Raw genomic sequence first — 22,075 nt, forward strand, 5'->3', positions numbered from 1 at the left:
TGATTTTCCAGATGCAGGAGCAGAAATTCAAAGCTGAGTTACAATGGATGTCACTGTCCTGGGTATAAGAGAGGAATTTTTGCTCCCTGTAGTTAGTGTGGGCAACAATTAAGCACAGTTTGATATAGAATAAGCACTAAGTTATATTTTTTAAAGAGATTTCTCTTTGGCCACGTACACAGCAAATTCTGAGCCCCCACTTTCCTCACTTGGAGAACTACAACTGAAACGAGAACAGCAGTAACCAAAACCAGCCCTCCTTAAAACACTGATTTTAATTAAGAAATACAAAAACTTGCATTTCTGAATACCACCAATTTATGCTAATTGATGTGCAATTTGTGTTGTTGGAAATGCCTGGAAGTGCCCAAGGCCAGGCTGGGCAGGGCTTGGGGTAAACTGGGGTAGTGGAAGGTGTCCCTGCCATGGCAGGGGTGGCACTGGATGCATTTTAAGATCTCTTCCAACCCAAACCATTCTGGAATTCTGTTTTTCTGTCCATCCCTCACATCCTCACACACAGCTGGGAAATCTCATTAGCTCAGGTTTGCAGGTTACACTACATTTCTTGCTCTCAGTTGGTGATTTGTTGCGTTTAAAAACCCTCTTCTTTTTATATTTTTATTTTTTTAGAGACGGAAAAGATCCCTGTAATGCGTGGACAGTGGTTTATTGATGGGACTTGGCAACCTCTGGAAGAGGAGGAAAGTAATTTAATAGAGCAGGAGCATCTCAACTGCTTCAAAGGCCAGCAGCTGCAGGAGAGCTTTGATATGGAAATATCCAAACCTGTTGATGGGAAAGAGGGTGAGATTGTTTAGATCACTATAATAATTTTTTTTTTTACACTTGGGGTCTGCTTTTCCTAAGTAAGAATGTGATCTGCTTTGGTTTTTCATCCTGTAAATTGGGGGACATCAGTTTGTTCTCCCATTTTCCAGTGCAGGGTTTCCTGCTGCAGCACCTTTGGGGAATGCTGTAAAAATGACAGAAACTTCTTGTTCCCATTGTGTTTAGTATCTTTTAAATGGGTTTGAAATCTGTTTTCAAACTAAAATCTCTTGGTGGGACAAGAGGAGTCAGTGTCCAAAGGCAAGCTGGCTGATAGCTCTCTGGCCAGCATCCCAAATTCTGCCCTAAAGGGAGTAGGATGATTTTAACAAATCACATTCCATTTTTATTCAGGCTGGATTTATTAGTTTTCAGCTGCAGTAAATCTTGGGCACTCATTCTGTTGGGGAAGTCTTTACATTTTAATGAGCAGGCTGAGGATGTTCAGGTGGTTTTGCTGAGAATCTTGGTCTGCTGCATGGAACAAGTTTTAAATTACTGAAAGTACTGGTCTGTTATTTAATGCACAATTTATTGCTCAGAGCAGGTATTGCACAGCAAAAATTATTTAATTTATTGCTCAGAGCAGGTATTGCACAGCAAAAATTCAGTATTTTTGCCCTTCACTCTTCTGGCTGTCTCTTCCTTGTGAAAATCTGCAAACCACAAGCTGCAAAGTACAGAGGGCCCTCAAGATATTTCAGCAAGGATTTAGTTGTGTTATTCCTTACAAAGGAACTTTATTTTTGAAGTGGAGCTTTGTGCAAAGCAGTTACACAGTGTAGGAATTGCTGTGTTTTGGCCATGAGTTCTTGTGTGTGAGCTGCTCAACCACACCAGTGAAAAAACCTTGTTCATAAATTGGAAGCACAGCAATACTCAAGGTAATTCTGAAATCACTGTAAGGAAAACCAAAGTGTCATTTGTTGATTTAGGGAGTTTTTTCAGTATTCCAGAGAGTTTCTAATGCATCTTTAAAACTTGTGAGGATTTTATGAATATTTTTTTCCCTTATTTGTGCTACTTTAAAAGATCTTTTCTCCTGCCAAAGCTGCAGAACAAATCTTCTGCTTCAGCAGCTCTGTCCAAAAGCTGCACGGAGTGGTGTGAGCCCTGAGCCACAGCACTGTGCCTGTACAAACATCCTTCTGGAAGGCACTTCCACCTCTATTTCTGATTTATTGTCCCAGAGACACAAAGCTCAGGGTTGTTCGTGGCAGGGATTTATGGTTTTTTTACATGGAAAGCAAATCTTTGTGGTTCCTGAGTACTCCCAGCCTTTGGTAGTTTAATTTTTTGAAGGAAGGCTGCAGTGGTACTTGGATTCTCCTGAGAGAGTAAATAAGAGAGATCAGGGTTGGGATTTTTTCAGAGAAAGTCTGAGCTGTAGAACAGAATTTTTCAGGTTTGATGCTGAATGGACTGGGGAGAATGATGAGAAAGATACAACCATTGATATTTATGAAAATGTAGAAGATCAGTAAAAGAAACTCCAAATTCAGGCACCAGTGCCTTTTCTAAAACCAAAGTCAGAAAAGAAAAAAGGCAAAAGCAAAAAGCAAACCCCCAAAAACCCCAAAAAACCAAACAAAAACCCCAAGCTATGTATAGCATCACTCCAATGGTAAATATGTCAAGTCACCAGTAGGTTTCAACAGGGTTTTTTGGTCATAATAGGAGAGTTGCAGGACAATTACAGCTGACAGTGTGTGAAAAGTGGTTTTGTCATTCTGATTTGCCTCTCAATCCTCTTGGATCCTCTGGCATCCACAAATGCCATCTGCAGTGGCACTGGGAGAAGCTCTGCAACTTGCATTATTGCTGGTGAAATAAAAAAATCAGCTGAATTCAGTTTATAAATTTCTTAAATGCACCATTTTGTTGTAATTGCATCCTGTGTGAAGGAGTTTTTGGTGCCATCAAGGTTTACAGGTACCTACTATTTATGATCAGTGAAAGTTGAGCTAAATCTGTAAATATCCACTGGGAAGCAGAGTGACTCTTCCCAGTGCCATGATAAAACATTGAGAGGGATGAAAAACTGGCCATGTCCTCTGATTCCTCAGCAAAATTAATACAATTAACAGCCCCCCCCCATACCAAGAATTACTCCAGTGATTAAATTTATTAATTCTATTAATTTTGTTAAATGTATTAATCCTGATTCATTGATTAATCCTGGATTGCAGCATGTTAACAAGGAAATAACCAAGCTTCATGCAGGGCTTTTGTTGGTGATAGGAGGGATAAATGGCCCATTATTAAACTCTTAATCCAAGCAAACCTTCCTCTGAAAGTGCAGAATTATTCAGGAGGAGGGTCTCCAACCTGCAGCCTAAAAATAACATAATGCCCATGCTGACATTTGGTTGTGTTATTCTTGACAAATAAAAGTTTGTAGTGGTTTTTTGGGAGCACAAGGAGCTTTAAATGCAGAAGGGAACAGAAAGCACAGCTGGCAGGGAATGATTCCCCAAGCTCTGTTTTCCATGGGGCAGCCTGGAGATCGCTCCTTTGCTGAGCAAACTGTAGTTTGCATTTTGATTTTCATCCTCACAAAGCATTTAATTTGTGCCTTGCAAAATGATCTTGGTTTATGATGCCTGATGCCAGTGACTCCTCTTGGTGCCTGATCCCCTTCAGTGCATCAGATAAATTATTGTTTTAATGGCAGGATGCAGAAATGGGGCAGTTTTTGAGGAAAAGGAGCTTGGCCAGCAGGAGGGGGGGGGTTGTCTCCCTCTGCTCTGCTGAAAACCCTCTGGAGTTCTGTGTCCAGCTCTGGAGCCAGGCTGGGAGAGCTGGGGGTGCTCACCTGGGCAGGAGAAGCTCCTTCCAGGGCCTGAAGGAGCTCCAGGAGAGCTGGAGAGGGACACCTTTGCAGCAGTGAATAAACTTAAAATTTACAGAATGGCAGAAGATTTAGAAACTGCTTTTTCTTCATACTTTGGCAGACAGTGAGTTCAGCCCACCAAAGGAGCAGCATTTTCCAGAGATTTCTGGCATATCCAGGCTGCTGTGAGATAAAATAAAACCAATTAAGTTCCTACCATCCATTGCTCCATGCCCTGTTTCGGGTGTATTCATTTAGTGATGATGGAGTGAAGCTGAAAGCTTTATTTATGTGATAGGAACAAATACAGTTCTCTGTATTTGCACAGAGAGATGCTCAAAATTCAGTTGGAAATCACCCAAGGAACCTGATTCAAACCTGAAATTGGATCTGACTTTGAAGTTGATCCCGATCTGTGAAGAGGATTGGAGCAGATGAGCCCCAGCAGTCCCTCTGCCAAAAAATACCCTGGGATCAAGTCTGTGATTCCACGATAGACATACAGAAACCAAAAATCCTGTCAGTTAGAATTAGTATTTCAATGCATTGATTTTGAGACAGCAGAACTCATTGGGTTTTTTCTTACAGAATTTCAGCGTGTGGTCAAGGCCACAAAACCTCTAAAAATTGCATTTGGAAGAGCTGGGTTTTTTTATCTTAGCTTTCAAATAGAATTTTCTCACTGTATAAAAAATTCATATAGATTTTTGGCACAGCTAAGTTAACCTTTAGGTGGGAAACTCCTGTTCATAGAATTGGAGACTTGTGCAGGTCGGGAGGGATCTCTGGGGATGCTCAAATCCGACCTCCCTGCTCTGATGAGAGCAGGTTGCTCAGGATGTTTCCTGTGGGATTTTCAGTATCTCCAGCAACAGACTCCACAACCTCTCTGAGCAGCCTGATCAGTATTTTACCACCCTCACCATGAAAAGCAATTTTTCTTCTACTTTCCTTGAGTTTTCTGTGTTGATTCTTCCTGAGGGAAGTAAAAAAACCAGTACAATATTGTAGATTAAATTATTCTGTGGAATCCCAAGTGCTGTAGCTCTGAGCCTGATTTTCCTCCCCCTCCCAGAGAAATGATGTGCAACAATAATTGCATTTAATTTGCACCTGTACTGAGAGCTGTTGGGATAACTGTGGCAGGTGACACAAGTGTGGAATGTCACTCACTTTGCTGGAGCAGGGAGTGCTGAGTCCTGGGGCCTGGCAGAACAAGGCAAAAGCAGGAGATTTTGTCTAATCTAACTTTTAACCATCCTCTTACACTATTTGGAGGAAAAAAAAAAAAAACAACAGAGCTGTGCTTAAAATTGAGGTTTTTAGTGTAAATTTAGGAAGGGTCAGTGAAGAAATTGAGTTTTGGACCTGACACTTCTGCTACAAAATCTTTTGGGTTTTTTAATATACATACGTTTTAGCTCTTTCTAGAAAATGTGACTTCTTTCTTTCTTTTTTTTTTTTTTCCTATAAATGGTGATGCTAATGAAAAAAAAAATGACACCCCTTTTAAAAATTTTACTTTGAAGCTCAGTGTTTTTACTTTTAGTTCTCTACTACCTCCCTCCCTTCTCCCTCCCTTCTTTGTTCAAATGGAGAGGATATAAGGAGAAATCAGATGCTGCATGTCTTAAGCGAAAGCATTCCCAAGGTACAGTAATTGGAGATTTCTTTTTTGTTAATTTTTTTTTTGTAGTGCTCCTGGCTTAGGAAGCTTTAAATTCCAGTTTGCTTGTCTCAGTTAAATGTTAGATTTACATGCTTCAGTTTTTTGAACTGTATCCATGCCATTTCCTTCCAAGGGAAAGGAAAAAGCATCCTAAAGCTTAGAGGAAAAGTAGAAGTGTTGTGAGTCCTAGAGAGAAGTAAGTGCTCATTGTGTCATGCAGTAATTCCTATTAGAATTGTTTGTGGCTGATGAAAACTCCAAACATTTATTTCTTGCACTCTTCATGTGTGGTTTGGCTTTTTCAATAAAATAAAAGGGACTTTTATTAGGATTGCAGCAGGCCTGGTATGAGATTAATTCTGTCAGAGAAGTAACAGAGGGTTATTTCCAGATAATGTTTTGTTTGCTGCCTTCTTTTGGATAATAATCTTTAATTTTATGTTATAATTCATTTTTGCTGCAGCTTTGGGGTGAAATGAGTCCCTGGCCATGGGCTGTAAAAGGGGAAGCTGTGTGGAATATAGCTAAAGGCTGCTGAGCTGCAGAAAACAGCCCTGACCTTTGCAGCAGCTGATGCTGGGCAAATTTATTTCAGAAAGTGGGGGGAGATCTTACAGGAGCCATTAATGATTGCAGAAGGCTCCAAAGTTGTCACTGGGCTCTCTCTGCCACCATTAAAGCCAGGAGTGATTAAACTTTCACTGACTTCTAAAACCTTTAATTTAAAATGTAAATGCACCTGGTAAGTTTGGAGTTGTTCTTGTCATATCTTGTATTCTTGTAGCTCCTGGGGATGTTGTGAACTCTTGAGAATTTATTTTGATGAGCATAATGTTTGTCTTTTCACTTCCTTTAATTATTTTTTATGTGATTAGGTCCAAATGGAAAACGCCTGAAATCAAAATGTTTTGTTGTAAACTTTTTCTTGCATTTTCTCACACAACGAACCCGAGTCTGTTAAAGGTGAATCAGTGTAACTCGAGCAGTAAGAAAGGACTTCTGCTGTTTCTTCTGTAAATTGAAATTTTGAAATTATGCTGTGCATTTTTCCCCCTCAAATCATGCTCAATTGTGGTAATGAATGTGCTCAAATTAAAAAAAAAAATAATTGAAATTAGGTGGTTGTGTGGCAAATAGTGACAGTGATGAATTGAGAAGTAGTGCAGTGTAAAAATGACAGCAATGTGAGATATTTTTAATTAAGAGCAATGGCCTTTTTAATGGCTCTTTAATAAAATAATAAATAAGAAAAGGTTTTTAAATCTACAGGTTTATGTAGCAGAACCTGAGATTCATTTCAGAAGGGAAAAAAAACCAGCCAAATTATGCTCTCAGCTCCCTGTACCATGTGTCAGGCTTTTGTGTGGCACCTGCTGCTTGCAAGACAGATTAATTTAAAAATCTTTGAGGGGAAAAAAAAAAAAAGCAGGAGAGGTTTTGAGACAGTCTGTGTCCCTCCTCTGGTTTTTATCCTGGCTGGAATGAGAGTTCCTTTGTCCTTGGAGGCAGTGGCAGCCCTGAGTACTTCAAAGATGCTTTTTCCTGGATTGATTTTGACTTGAGCACCATCAAACTCTGGGGAGAAAAGATCCACCCCGTGCTTTGCTCTTGGCAGGTGGATGAAGGCATCAAGTACAGAAGCAGATATTTAGCTAAAAAAGGTGTTTAATTGTGAGCAGTTGGCCCCAGGAGGTCTCAGCTCCTCGGGCTGGGAGGATGTTTCCATGGGCACATCCCTACCATGAGCCAAACACAGTGCAGGGCTTCTGCTCCTCAGTTATTCTCCATTTCTTTGATTCCTTGAGTCAAAAGCCTCATTGAGATCAGGATCTGCAAGGCTTTAAGAATATCTGTTCTATGTTTTAAGGTTCACTTTTCAGATTTCAACTTTTTAGGGGGATTTTTTTCCCCTCTGTGTTCATCTGCCTTGGTGAAACTGGAGGTTTGTGTGGTAGCAACCATTGATTTCTTTAGCTGAAAGAAATCCTTTCTTGATCCCATCTTCCACCTCCAGGGGGGCTGAGCTTTTCATGTACTCACACTGTCTTGGTTGAAATTCCTGGAAAATGTACCAGTTCTAAGTTCTGGCTACAAAAGAACCCAAAATCTGGCCTAGGCTCCAAGCACTTGGCCTTTAATCCATAACTAAAATCCCAGAAGGGCCTGGTTGGATGGGATCTTAAATCCCATCTCATTCCACACCTTCCACTATCCCAGGCTGCTCCAAATCCCAATGTCCAGCCTGGCCTTGGGCACTTCCAGGGATCCAGGGGCAGCCACAGCTGCTCTGGGCAGCCTCAGGGCCTCACCACTCTGAGCAAGGAATTTCTTCCTTAAATCTAATCTAAACCTCTCTTGCTTTAATTTAAAACCCTTCCCTTTTATCCTCTCTCTATCTCCCTGTGTAAAAAATTGCTCCCCCTCTTTTAAAATCCCCTCCAAGTTATTGGAGGCTGCTGCAAGCTCTCCCCAGAGCCTTCTCTACTCCAGAAAAGTGTGCTGGGCTTTTCTGCAGGGCTTTTCTGCATCTGGGGAAGATGCTCCCACAGAGGGAGGTCTGTGGGAATAAATCCACAAGAAGTCAGGTCCAGAGGTTTGGGAATCCAGGGCTTCCCTCTGGCTGCCCTGGGACCCTGGCAGGGGTCAGGAACCCCCCTGGACAGAGCCCCCAGAGACACTGGCTGTGATCTCTGTCCATGGAAAAGAGTTTTCAACCTTACAGGATGAATTACAAGCTCTGAGTGTTTGATAGAAGTAATAATTAAATGTGGCACGGGTGCAAAAGTAAAATTTTAGGATTCTAGATTAGGGGTTCAGAGGGGACAAGATGGAGGAAATTGGGTGTGTCTTGTCCTTTTTCTCCTTCTTCATGCCCTCCATGTTTCACTGTGGTGTTGGCATTTTTCTGTTGGTTCAGGCTGGGGACACACTGTCCAACGTAGGTGACAGATATTGGCACGTTATTGTAAATCCAGCACAGGTAGTTTCTGGTATTTAATGTTTGTACCATCCCACTGAGGGCAGAGCCCCACACGCTGCCCTGCAGGACAGAGCTGCGGCAGGGCAGCAGATGATATTATAGATAAACAAAAATAAACAACCTTAAAAACCAACTCAGAAGATTCACAACTTCTTCTTTAGCTCCAAGGCTCAAAGACAAAAAACTTTCTGCAGTCTCAGAATCATCTAAATACCACAGACTCCATCAGAGAAGGAGATTTCTGTCCCTGAGGATTTGTGGCAGAGATGTCCTGGGCAGTCAGATCTCAGTGAAGCTCGGTGCCATCCCAGCCTGGTGCCCTGCAGAGACCCCTCAGGTGTGGAATTTGTGCTCCTGGAGGATGCAGCAAGCAGAGGAATGAACAAGAGGAGATTTCCCCTGTCCTGCTGCCTCATCTGAATTCTGTGCCTGGCTGTGACATGCCCTGGTGGCTCCCTGGCACCTGGGACACCCCGAGCTGCCACTCTGAGCCCCTCTGGAGCTTCTCAGGACAGTTCTTCTGCACAGGCAGTGTCAATCCTGTGCTCTCCTCAGGAAACATCACTTGCCCTTCCTCAGGCTCACTTTTAAACCCAGTCCATGATACCTGCAAAGCACACTTTGAATTTTTTTCTTTTTTTTTAAATTTTTTTTTAGGATGTTTCTTTTCAGACTGCTGTCAAATCCCCCCAGTGACACATTTTTATGTTCCCTGTCTCACTATTAATACCCCTGGGGCTGTCAGCAGCAGAAGCTGCTTTTGGTTGAACTCTCAAGGGTTTTAACCATCTCTTCACTGTCAAATAATCACAGAATCAAGTCCCAGAAATATTTAGGTTGGAAGGGACCTTAAAGCCCATCTCATTCCAGCCTCCTGCCATGGGTAGGGACACCTCCCACTAGTCCAGGTTGCTCCAAGCCCCATCCAGCCTGAGGCAAAAATGTTTGTGGACCTCACATCCAGGCTTTGAGGATGAACAGACATCACAGGCTTTATAGAAATTAAAAAGTAAAGACAAGAATATTACCAAAAATATTTTTTGGTAAAAAAAAAAGAGGCAAAAAATGCTCCAAAGCAAAGCAGGGAATGTGTTGGTAAGCAAAACTTACTGAGAGAATAGAAATGAAATGTAAATATATCAATTAAAATAGCAAAATGTATTACTTTACCAGCAAATCGTAGATTTTCTGGAAAGCTTTGTCCATTTACCTCTTCTGGATCCTGCCACTTACCTAAAAAACTCCTGATATTTTGTGGCTAAAGGAAAATTGGGAAGCAAGGACCAACACATGAAATTTTTTTGTTGTTGTTGTTGTTGTTTTGTTCTGTTTCTGTGTAGAAAGGAAGAGCTCATAGTCCAGGTGCTGTCAGAAATTTATCTGAGCTTGAATGCAACATGAACAGCAAAGCTCAGAGGAGGCACTCTGCAGGCAAGGGACAGGTTTGGTCCTGCTGAGGGTCACTGCCACTTTCAGGTGATGTTTGTTAACTGTAGACCAAATTTTTAAGGTTGTTTTTGAAAGTGCTGTAAATAGGCAGAGAAATAGTGCTGAATATTGCCTGGAAACCCAGAATGGTTTGGTTTGGAAGGGGCCTCAAAGCTCATCCAGTTACACCTTCCACCGTCCCAGGTTGCTCCAAACCCAATCCAACCTGGCCTTGGGCACTTCCAGGGATCCAGGGGCAGCCACAGCTTCTCTGGGCACCTGTGCCAGGGCCTGCCCACCCTCTCAGTGAAGAATTCCTTCCCAATATCCAACCTGAACCTACTCTTTTCCAGTTAAAAGCCATTCCCCGTGTCCTGTCCCTCCATCCCTTGCCCCCAGTTCCTCTCCAGCTCTCCTGAAGCCCCTCGAGGCCCTGCAAGGGGCTCTGTGTTGAGGTTTATCTTCTTTTTTTCTCCTGGGTTGGGATTAAATGTGTGAAATGGAATTCCTTGTTGGGACTAGGATGTTTGTGTAGTTCTTATCTCTGTTACAGTCTCACAAACCCTGAGTTCTGCAGCACTTCACTCCAACAAACTAAAAATGGAGCCCCATCTCTCTCTCTACAAGGCCTTTGAAGGATAAACTGTCCCATTAAGAAATGACACCTCAATTATTTTCACTTTTAACCCAATAACCAACCACTCGTGGCTGCAATGAGGACTTTTTTATCCAATTACACAAAACCACCCAAACCCATGGAGAAGAAGGGGAAGAAGAAGGAGCAGCCTTCACCCTAAAACCTCCATCTTGCTTTATATCTATTACTATATTCTAAACCCTTAAACTCTGAGTTTCCCAGCCTGTGATATCACACACTTCTATTCAAACTCCACCCCCACAATCCCAGTTCTGCCATTCCATTCTGGAAGCTTCTCCACGGCCTCAGGTCAATGCAGATTTCTCTTGGGGGTCAGAGTCTGTCAGCACAGAAAGTCTGAAATTCTCAGTAGTGAGGGTTCCCACAGCTCTGAGCTCTCCTTGGAGCCTTTTCTTCTCCAGACTGAGCAGCCCCAGCTCTCTGCTGGTGACATTTCTTTGGGTGCAGCCCAGGACACATTTGGGCTGCAGACACACGTGGCTGGGCTGTGTTGATCTTCTCATCCACCAGCACCCCCAAATCCTCCTCCTTGGGGCTGCTCTCCATCCCTTCTCCCTCCAGCCTGAATTTCTGCTTGGGATTGCCCTGCCCCAGGTGCAGGACCTTGCACTTGGCCCTGCTGAACTTCTCTGGAAGTATTTTGGTGCTTCCACGTCTTATAGTTGGTGTTGATGTTCCTTCCGTGTCCATGAACAGCACAAAAATGAGGAATTTGTTCTTCCCAAGTGGCAATTATTGATGCAAGGTAGGGAAAAGCTACTTGTTCCTTTATGTTCCTTCCAATAGAGAGGCTGGACTCGATTCCAGAAGGAATTTGAGGATCACTCCACCACAAACTGTTTTTCCTGTGGTAATAAGAGACTCAACCACATTTCTTCCTCTTCTTTTTTTTTGGATGTTGAACACAACACCCTCCAAAGGTATCAAACTTCCATCCCTCCTCTGCCAGCTTTCCCAGGATCATACTCTCAGAGGGATTTTGCAGATTGAATATGGAACAATTCTTGAAGACCTCCTGGACAGGCCATCTCTTCTCTTCAAAGTCAGGTTTATTTCTTTCCTCTTCCTGCTCTGCCAGTGTAAAACAACGATGCAATTCCAGTTATTTTGGTGAATCAGTTGTTTACCACAACACAGGGGCTAATCCTCTCGTAATCCCCGTGTTCCTTACAGATTTCCTTCAGTTTTTCATCAGTCTGTGTCAAGTCTGTCTGCTTTGGCAAAGAAACAAAAAATACTGCGGGAAAAAGGTCACAACATCTGGCTGAGCATGGCTGGTTTGTGCTGTAGCAGAGTTAAAACTGGAAATTGTGATGGCTCAGGCTTTCTCAGAACGTTTTTAAAAGAGTGCAAAAAATTCATGTGGGTGATTCAAGGAGGAGACAGGTTAGAGCTCTGCTTGCTATGGAAAAAACAACCCCCAAACAGCCCCTCTGGGTGTTTTCCATGACTTTGGACTTCCCAGCAAGAGTAGTGACAGTTAAATCACCATTTCTTTGGTCACAGGGCTATTGCTGTTGTCAGCTGTGCACCCCACGTTCGAGGAGACCTCAGCAGTGAATTTTGGTGAAATCCAAATTATTGTAACTCAGCTGTGGCACTGCTTGGCTCCTGCAAGCTCCGAGGCTGAGATAATTCTGATTTACATCACAACGTGCCTGTTGTTGAATCCTGACAGACAGCCTGTGTGTCATGAGGTCTGGCCAGGAGCTCAATCAGTTCCAAATCTGGAAAAACACAATCAGCACACAGGAAAAAACCCAACCACCAGAGCTCTTAGTGGCTTTTGAAAGAGCTAAATTCTGTTCTGTGCCAGAAATTGCCCATTCAGAGGCTCATTGAGCTGCATTTCCATCTCTGGAGATATTTCTGAAAGGGAAGAAATGCAAGGGAGCCTTGGGAGCCGCTGTGTTAGAACAGCTCTCATGGCAGAGAGGGCTGAAATTCCATTTTTTAATTATAGAAATACCTAGGGCAGCCCCCTGCTCATCACACCCACCTCTAGTATTTCAGGATCCATTACCCTGCCCCCTTTAAGGGAATATTTTGGGTACTTCCCACCCCAAAATGAGAGAGGGAAGGGAATGATGTGGTGTCCTCACAGGTGGTCTTGAAACTGCTGCTTGTCCTGCTCAGGTTAAACCCAGCGGTAAAAATTTCCTCAAGGTAAGAAATAACGCAAATTTAGGTATAATGGAGCTCTAGATTTTAACCTGTGTGTAAATCACCCTTCTCTCTCTCTGTCTTTGTTTTCTTTTTCCCCTCTTCCCCACCTAAATTCAATTTATTTATTCCTTTTTGCTGCAGCTATTCACAGTCTAAAGCTGAGCCGTAACCACGTGGACTGGCACAGTGTGGATGAAGTGTATCTGTACAGTGATGCCACAACATCCAAAATTGCAAGGACTGTTACACAAAAGTTGGGGTTTTCCAAAGGTAATCTTTCCCAGACTTTGTAAAGAATATTGTAAACACATTTGAAGTTTGTTGCTTTAACTCCAAAAGGATATTTCAAGTTTTAATGTGAGTAGCCCACGTTAGCCTTTGCATTTTTACTTTGTATGAATATTCAGTCATTAGCTTGTGTAAATAATTGTAACTAGATGTGAATATTTTAAAATTTTATTTAATTTACATTTTACTTACTGTATTTTAATTTTATTCCATATTTTGATGGGTTTGGATGCAGCAGTTAGCACTACATAATAAATACATGAAAATAGTACAGTGGCAGAGTCCAAAAGCTACTGTAAAATTAGAATTATTCCTGTAATAATACAAGAATTACAGTTCCTTTTGCAACCTTAATATCCCTGTTGGGTACTTAGATATTGTGATGCATTCCTTAAATACATGACCATACCTTCCCTCTCCCCACCTCCATCCAGCCTTTTTTTCTGTTCATGGAACAGAAGTATGAAGTGACAGGAAAGGGCATTTAGACAGAAATTATTTCCAGCAGAAATTCAGGCTCGTTTAAACTCAACACTCCCAGTCAGAAAGGCAGCAAAGCTGTGATGGTTGGAAGAGAGAGTGGTGTCTCTCAATGAAAAAACAGATTATTTCCAGCCTAGAAAATGGGAACTTGTCCTGTGCAGGACACCAGAACAAGAACTTACAAATCTGGTTTGTTCCTTGAAGAGACAAGGTCAGGTGACAGGTCTGACTTTATTCTGCATCTCTCTGCCCTGTAATTAATGCCCTCTTACCCCCAGGAGTGGGTGATCACTTAATTAATGCTTCCTAAAAAAAATAATATCATTCAGTGCTTCAGTTCCAGAAGAAATGAAGTAATTTATCCAGAACACCACTGGGATAATGTGTAATAAATAATGAGATCTGTCCCAGACGATTTGTGGGGGAGAAGCTCACTTGGTAAACCAAACCTGTCTTGGGTAAAAAATGCCCTTAGTGGGTTTGGGGTGTTTTCCTCCTCTTTAAAACCAAAATAAGCTGTTAGTTCCAGTTTTTGAGGCTGGCACTGGTGCCTGGTGTGGTCCCCTGAGTGTCACTAGAGGGGGATGGAGGCTCATTGTGCCCTGGGTTTGTCAGCACAGCAGGGAGAAAATGCCCACATTTACCCTGGAGAATTGATTTTGGGTTTGGTCACTGAGCTGAAGAACAAAGGGGGGAATTCCAGGTTGGATCAGCTCAAAATAAAGCAAGTTTTCCCTATCAAAATGATAAATTTTTAAGGTTTTCAACCAGCTCCTTTAATTGGGGTGACTAAAGTGACAACATTTAATCACTTATGTGGCCAGGTCATTTCCATGATCCTTCCATGCTGTGGGAGTAAGGTGGAGCCAGAAGGAATTTCATTGATTGAGACACCCAGGAGAAGGTTTTGTGTTGTCAAAGTGGGTGTACAGTTACACAACTATTTTCTGAAGAGTTGTTCTTCAAAATACACCTGAAATTTATTCCCTTTGTAGTGGAAATTGCTATTGCTATCACCTGACTGCTCAAATATTTCAGGGTTTAAAAGTGCCTATATTTAAAAATAGATGCTAAACCTTTAATTTTCTGGTTTAATGTGTTTTAATGTGATTTTCAACGTGTTGGCCTGAGAAAAGCCAAGCTTCTGTCAGCAGAGGAGAGCACTGCACTTGGCAGAATGTCACTGATGTGGGGAAATGTTCTTTCTGCAGCTTCAAGCAGTGGGACAAGGCTACACAGAGGTTATGTGGAAGAAGCCACATTAGAGGACAAGCCACCCCAGACTAGTCACATTGTGTTTGTTGTGCATGGCATTGGGCAGAAAATGGACCAAGGAAGGATCATCAAAAACACAGCCATGTGAGTGCTTTGGAATGTTTGGAGCTGCCTTAATGGAAATGACAGCAGAGCCTTTGGTTGGGGCTGAATCTTTCCCTGTTTTCCCTCTCCTCCTCTTCTCCTGAGTCATTTTGTGTTGTGGGTGCACTATTTTTTATGTTAATTGGGATGTATGAACTTAGGGAGAGCAACTGTGAGCCAGAAGGGCAAAGATTTATTCTGATTTTATCACCAGCATTTTGGGGAACTGGTGAAGAGGACATGGCCTCAAGTTGCACCAGGGGAGGTTCAGCTTGGAAACATCAGGAAGAATTTCTCCATGGAAAGGGTTGTTATCCATTGGAAGGGGCTGCCCAGGGAGGTTTGGAGTCCCCATCCCTGGAGGTGTGGAAGGAATTCCTGGATGTGGCACTCAGTGCTCTGGGCTGGGGACAAGGTGGCAATTGGACTCGTTGACCTTGGAGGTCTTTTCCAGCCTGAAGGATTCTGTGTGAAATTCTGGCTCCTGTGGTCGGTGGTGTGAGAAATAGGCACTCACTTTTCATACATCTAGAAAGGTTTGTTAAATCTTATAAAAATACAGCAGAAGACTGAATAGAGAAAATGTTATGGTGCAAGAGCAAAGGATTTTTCCCCATGTGCTCACCCACACAATGGAGATTTTGCCTTTTAACCCTTTAACCCCTCCCAAAGTTCTCTCCATCGACCCCTTCTTTGCTGTCCAGTGGTGGAGATCACTTCCTCAAATCCTGATGTCACCATAGTCAAAAGCTGACCCTCCAAAATGCCACCCCAGCTGTCCCTTGATAACAACTCTGGGTAAAAAAACTTTTCTTTACCTATATACCTGATTTTTGTCTGTTAATTGTGAGAGTCAGTCGTGGCATTGCTCATCTGTCACAGTGGCTTTGCTGAGCAGGGAGAGATTTCTCATTTGGGGAATGTTTTCTCAGTGGTACCTGGGTGAGTTCAGTGTGTAATGACTGGGAAGGAACTGAGCTGAACGTTTTTGACTAAGTGGAATGGGAAAGTTAATTTTGGAGTGGAATCTCTCAGAGCTGGTTGTTGGGATAGTGGGCAAGCAAATTGCATCCTGTAAAAAAGAGGGGGAATGGGGAGATGCAGGAATGTTGTCATTCCTAACAGGACAGAAGCCCTCCAGGAATGAAGCTGTGACACTGCTCGTGGAGTTCTGTGCACAGAGCCTGGCTGAAAAGCAAAATGTGACCAAAAAGGCTGTGAAATCTCTTTATTGAATGCCTTTGGGTTTGCAAATGGCTCTTGGGAATGATGTTTCCCAGAGCTGTGGCTGCTCCATTCCTGGGAGTGTTCAAGCCAGGGGTTGGAACTTCATGATCTCTTCAGTCCTTTCCAACCCAAAGCAGTCTGTCATTTTATGCACCTGAAAAGACGGTTTTGAATGTTAGAAAAATTACCAAGTCCTGATGGCAGCTGTGTGGGGGACGAGGTGGAACTGAGGAATTCCTCATTAGCTGGAAGAGGAGGCAAAAAAGTCGTTAATTACAGATGTGGATGGTTCAATAGGTGTGTCCCAAATAGCTCCAGGTTCACTCAGCACTGACAGGAGCACTGACAAACCCAGTGGCTCCTGTGAGAAGAGCTGGAATTGCTGGGATTTGGTGGTGGGAGCTTTGCCACCCTCCCTTTGTCACTCTAGCTCAGTGCTTGTGTGCTCCTTGTGTCCCCACAGCTCTTTGTGCCACTCCAGCCTCCTCTGGGTAAACATTTTGATGTCACTTGTGTGTCATTTGTCACCTCAAAGCACCAACCTGCAGCTCCCCACCCCCTTTCCTGCCACTTCACTGCTCTGTTATTCACCTTGTTTAAGAGCCAGCAATCCAAAGCAGAGAGAAAAAGGATCCACAGCCCTTGGCTCAAAGTCAGTTACCAAAATAAATGTAAAAACTTCAGTTTTTGTGGGCTGGAGTTACACTGGGAATGCAGATAGCCTCAGTATAAGCTGATGTTTTAACAGTGACTAGAAATAAAACTTCAGCTTTGGAATAATTATATTTTTCTGCTTTATCTTTCTCCCTCCTCCATTTTCCATAGATGCAGGGGTTATATGGGTGGATTAACTTCAGCTCAGGTCACAGTGCAGAGATGTTCATTCCATAAGTCCTGCTCTAATTGGCTGCACAACATATGAAATACTTTCTCAAAAAGGGACACAAGACTTTATGTGCTTCAGCAAATCTCACTCATATCCTCAAGAAATACCAGACAGCATTGCATAGCCTTTTAAAATACTAATTATTGGCATAAATTGTGCATTCTGCACAAAATTTGCAAATTAAAGCATCATTTTAGATTGAAGTATCTTTTTTCTTTTCCTTTTTTTTTTTTTTTTTTTTTTTCAAATAGCAACTTAATCAGTGAGGAACATCCCATATGTTGCAGGGAGAGATTTCAGAAGGAATGTCTGCCAAGCTCTCACAAGCCACACTGGCACTTTCTGTTAGCACCTTCAGCCATGATATTTGTGTGCTGTTTGGTTTTTGGGGTGTTATTTTACATGCTTCTCCATTAGGGACACAGTGGTGCTTTTTGAAAAAGAAAATTAATAAGGAAAAGTATTTTTTGACCATTCACACTTTTAAGTCGAAACAAAGGAGAGAAGATATCAGTGGGTTTTTTTTTTCCTTTTAAATGCACATTTTTTGGTAGGAAACCTGTAGCTGGACGCCACCAGAGCTCATTTGACAAGTTAGAAAGATTTGTTAAACTTCATAAAAAATAAGGTTTAACAGGTTAGCACCTTGAGAAGAAGCTGGTGCTGCTGCATCGTGAGGCAGATCCTGCTGGTTACAGAGCTGAAAACAGACCTCTTGTCCAGGGAAATTCCAATTTATCCATGCTAATTTCATTAAGGACTGCAGCTCAGTCTCCTCATTAGTGTGGCTGGATGCTGTGGTTGCAGGGTGTCCTGTGAGCAGGTAGATGGAAAAGGTGCATCTTAGGGATGCTTGGATGAGCAGGTCTGTGGTGGATGTGACATAATTTTGTTTCTTTGTATAGTTAAACACATTTATTATCTAAATGTAGCATGGCAGCTGGTGCAACAAGCTGCTCCTGTCAGCACTGATATTCCCTGGGAGCTTGTCTGGGAAGAGACACTCCCTGCTCCAGGCTGGAGCAGAGATTCAGCTGCCCCAGCAGGAGCTCTGAGCTGTGTTGGTACCACAGGGATAGTTGTTTAAGGGACAAGGCTTTATAATCTGTATTTCTGCCTAATACAAACCAAGGTATTATGGCAGATTGTCCTTAATTGGAGGGGGTTTTATTTGCCATCAGGTGCAGAATCCTGGAATTCCTTGGTTTGTGATAAGGCAGAGTGTTAGCTTTAAAATAAATCTCTTTGGGGTGTCTTTTTGCTGTACACACTCATGTACTGTTATTTGGAATTTTTTTTTTTTTTTTTTTTGTGGAAGTTGATCTGTGGTTTTGTTGAATTTGTGGGTGAATGGGAGGGAGAGATGTTGTTACACATGTTGAGTGTTGGTTCTACCACCCAAACCCTTGAAGAAGAAGAAGATAAAGAAGGACTAGCTTGTCTTAAAACTTCTGTCTTGTTTATGTATATTATTATAGTCTAAAACTTTAAACTCTTAAGTTTTTCACCTTGGCATATTACACACTTCTATTCAAACTACACAATCATCATTTTGGTGCTAGCAATTAATTTTGGAAGCCTTCTCCACGGCCTCAGGTCAATGCAGAGTTCTCCTGGGGGTCTCTGTCAGCAGAGAAAATCTGAAATTCTCAGTATCCAGAACTACAGCATCCGAGTATAATTTAGAATCATGGAATGTTTTAGGTTGGAAGGGAGCTTAAAACTCATCTCATTCCTTTGCCAGGGACAACTTCCACTGTCCCAGGCTGCTCCAAGCCCTGTCCAGCCTGGCCTGGGACACTTCCAGGGATCCAGGGGCAGCCTCAGCTGCTCTGGGCACCCTGTGCCAGGGCCTGCCCACCCTCCCAGCCAGGAATTCCTTCCCCAAATCCCATCTTACCCTGTCTCATGGCAGTGGGAGCCATTCCCTGTGTCCTGTCTCTCCATCCCTTGTCCCCAGTCCCTCTCCAGCTCCCCTTCCCACATTTGTGTCATCCCAGATCCTTCTCTCTTCCAGGCTGAACAATCCCAGCTCTCCCAGCCTTTCCTCACAGGAGAGCTTCTCCATCCCTCTGATCATCTTGGTGCCTCCTCTGCACATCTAGAAATGTTCTTATCCACGTTCCCAACCTCCTTTTCAAAGCTCATGGTTTTTTTTTTTGTTTTGTTTTACCTGACCCAGGTGGAGGTCAGACCTTTCACCTGCCTTAGGCAGGGTTCAAACCTTTAGGCTGAACTAAATTTCATCATCTCCTGTGCTTGGGGAATGAGTGAAGTCTCTCCTCTGCTTTTCCAGAACAGCTGCAGTGTGGTGTCACTTCTGGGCTCTGCCTCTGAATCTCCTCTTTGGATTCCAAAATCACTTTTGTCTGTGCTGCTGTTCACAGACCAGAAATTGCTGTCTGCACAAGCACCAGCATCTTGGCCTAATCACCAATTACATTTTTATTGCAAGTCCCATTAGAAAGCATTTTAATTGTGGATTATCATTAGGATAATTACTTTGGAATAGCTATTTTGGTACATTTCCATTGATATGCAAGCCCGGGCAGAGCCTCTCAGAAGCTTTTCACTGCATTAATGTGTGCTGCTGGAGTCTCAGATTAAGATTTTCCTATAAAATGTTTTCTATAATTTTAGCTCTTCAGGTATTTGGCAGCTTTATATTCCATTTAAATGCTTGCATTGCATTAAATACATATTAAATGCTTGTTTTTCATCCTTTGGTGCAGGTTTTAATTCCGAATTAAGCACCCAGCTGGTAAATACTGGCTTACAGGTTTCAACTTGAGCCTGTCTTGCAAGAGAAGTTCAGGCCAAGAGGTAAAAGGTGACAGTTAGGGCATGAAATGCTTTTGGAACAGCTTGTTTTGTGTGTATTTATTACCTAACACATGGCTGCATGTTGAGCAGGAGCTGAGCAGCCTGTTCAGGATTTGGGTGTATCCCCAGGGTTGTTCCCATTCCCAGCCTCCCCCTGTCCCTTGTTTCTGCCTTTTCACTGCCCACACCATCACAGCTGGGAGCTGCATCCCTCCAGTTGGTCTGAAAAAGTGGGATTCCATCTGGCAGATGGAGCTGGGAGAGGAGCTTGTTTTGTGTATATTTATTATACACAAAATTTATTATATGTGCCAGCATATAATAAATTTTGTGCCAGCACCTTCCTGCAGGGCAAAGCCTTCTTGCCCTTTGGAAAGCAGTGCTGGAGGAGAGTCTGGATCTCCCAGGGTTGCCCCAGGATCCTGTGACAAACCAACAAAGCAGCTTCAGTGCCTCAGATCCTGCAAAATCCTGTTATTCTTCCAAAGGATGAAGTGTGGATCCCACTCGTGCTTCCTTTGTTTGCATCCTGGAGTTTGCAGCTCTCCTCTGGAGCAGGATGAGTCCATGTGTGTGGTGGGGCAGCAATTTTCACAGCAGTTTTCTGAGGGCAGCAGAACAGCAGTGGCAGAACAGGACTTGAGTCTGGAAGCTGCACTTTGAAAGGTGCCCGTGGCGAGGCTGGAGTTGGCATTTCTGGAGGAAGAGCCACCCTCCCATTTCCTCATCTCTCAGCACATCTCCATTCTCATTGCTCACTTCAGCTTAGCCCAAGGCTGCCCTAAATTTCCTCCTAAATAAAGTGGTATTATTTCCTCAAAGAGGCACTGAGTGCTGCCCTCCCTTTGAGGGAACTCCAGCTTCCAGCTGGGGAATAGTTTAGAGCATCATTCCCTAGTTCTGTGACCAAAATCCAGGAATGGATCCACATGGCTTTGCAGGGAATTGCCAGAGTTGAGGTGGTTTTTCCAGGGAGCATCCCATAGCTCTGTCTCTTAGAATCGGGATAAAGGATTTTGACTTTAAACTGACACAAAGGGGAGATTTAGATTAAATATTAGGAAGAAATTCCTCACTGTGAGGATGGTGAGGCCCTGGAACTGAGGAAGAGGTTGCCCAGGTGGCTGCCCCATCCCTGGAATGTCCAAGGCCAGCTTGGACAAGGTTTGGAGCACCCTGGGATGGGGGAAGGTATCCCTGCCCATGGCAGGGGATGGAGCTGGATGAGCTTTAGGGTCCATTCCAACCCAAACCATTCTGGGATTCTGGGATTTTATGAAATCATTCTGCAAAATTTGGGAAGTAGCTGAAGCTAACTCAGTTTGCAGCTCCCTGTTTTTAATGGAGTGTTTGTAAATTCTACACAGAACTAGTAGCATGAGATTTAAAAAAAAAAACCTGCAGTAATAATTCTAAATATGTTAACTTACCTCTGGAATACACTCAATTTAAGCAAGGATATATATCTGTGAAAATCTGGGTTTGTTATTTATTATTTTAATCAGGGAAAGGCAGCCAGGCACATTTTATTCACGGTGAATCTCAAAGTACCTATTTTCAGGCCATTACTTCTTTCATGGAAAATAGCAATATGTCAGAATTCTTTCTAAGGTGTGCATTGCATCTGTGCATGAGTGGGTTTTTTTTCCTTAGAAAAACCATAAATTAGAATTGTTTCCTTGTGTTTCAATGCATAGATTCAAGTAATTGTTGCTCTGGGGTCAGTATTTCAATATACATTTCTATCAGGTGAATTCTCTGCCTGTTTAGATGAGGATTTATGACTTCAGTTGGTGCTAATTTAACAAGTGAGCAGAGGGATTTGCCACCTAATAAAATTCTTAAATTAAACTTATTTTGAAGAGATAGAAGAAGAAAAAGAATTAATAACCTCATCTTGATAGCAGAAGAGATGAGCAGGTGTGTGTGCTGGGGGTTTGCACGTGTCTGTGGCTGCATTGCTTGGAAATTACACCCAATTTTCTTCAGAATTTCTGTCAGACTGCTGATCAGAATCAGTGGGGGATATGGTGCAGTGCCACTGGATGTAGATGGGATGTGCTGCACTGGGAATTTCAGTGATTCCTGGGCGCAGGAGATGGATGCTGGGAGATAATGAGAGGGGGTAAGTGCAGCTCTGACAGCCTGTGACACCCGTGAGGTGACAGGTGACAAAAATGGCTTTGAAACAGAGCTTTTGTGCACTTGTACCAGGATGAGCTTTGTGAAGCCCAAGGAAGAATCCTGCAGAGCTGGAGTTTGGTTTTCTCATGGACCTGAGTGGTTCTGCTTGGGCAGGATCATTCCAGCAGGAGAAAAGGTTTTAGGGAGAGCTGAAAATCCCTTCCAGAGCCTGGGAGAGGGACTGGGGACAAGGAATGGAGGGACAGGACACAGGGAATGGCTCCCACTGCCAGAGGGCAGGGATGGGTGGGAGATTGGGA

At 43.0% G+C, this 22,075-nt stretch overlaps 1 protein-coding gene across 3 annotated transcripts in view; it reads left to right on the forward strand.

The window, feature by feature from the left end:
- The window catches only part of DDHD1 (DDHD domain containing 1), a 61,554-nt gene that overhangs the window by 11,892 nt on the left and 27,587 nt on the right, over window positions 1-22,075 (forward strand). The window contains exons 2-5 of one of the 3 annotated variants that reach the window (XM_030260345.4): window positions 634-807; window positions 5,214-5,315; window positions 12,707-12,835; window positions 14,548-14,695. In XM_030260345.4, coding sequence (XP_030116205.2) covers window positions 634-807; window positions 5,214-5,315; window positions 12,707-12,835; window positions 14,548-14,695 — 553 coding nt within the window. The remainder of the gene's footprint in view (window positions 1-633; window positions 808-5,213; window positions 5,316-12,706; window positions 12,836-14,547; window positions 14,696-22,075) is intronic. The other 2 variants (XM_030260346.4, XM_072930581.1) reach the window with 2 other exon arrangements.

This window comes from Taeniopygia guttata, chromosome 5 (assembly GCF_048771995.1).
Source record: "Taeniopygia guttata chromosome 5, bTaeGut7.mat, whole genome shotgun sequence".
NCBI classification, from domain to species: domain Eukaryota; kingdom Metazoa; phylum Chordata; class Aves; order Passeriformes; family Estrildidae; genus Taeniopygia; species Taeniopygia guttata.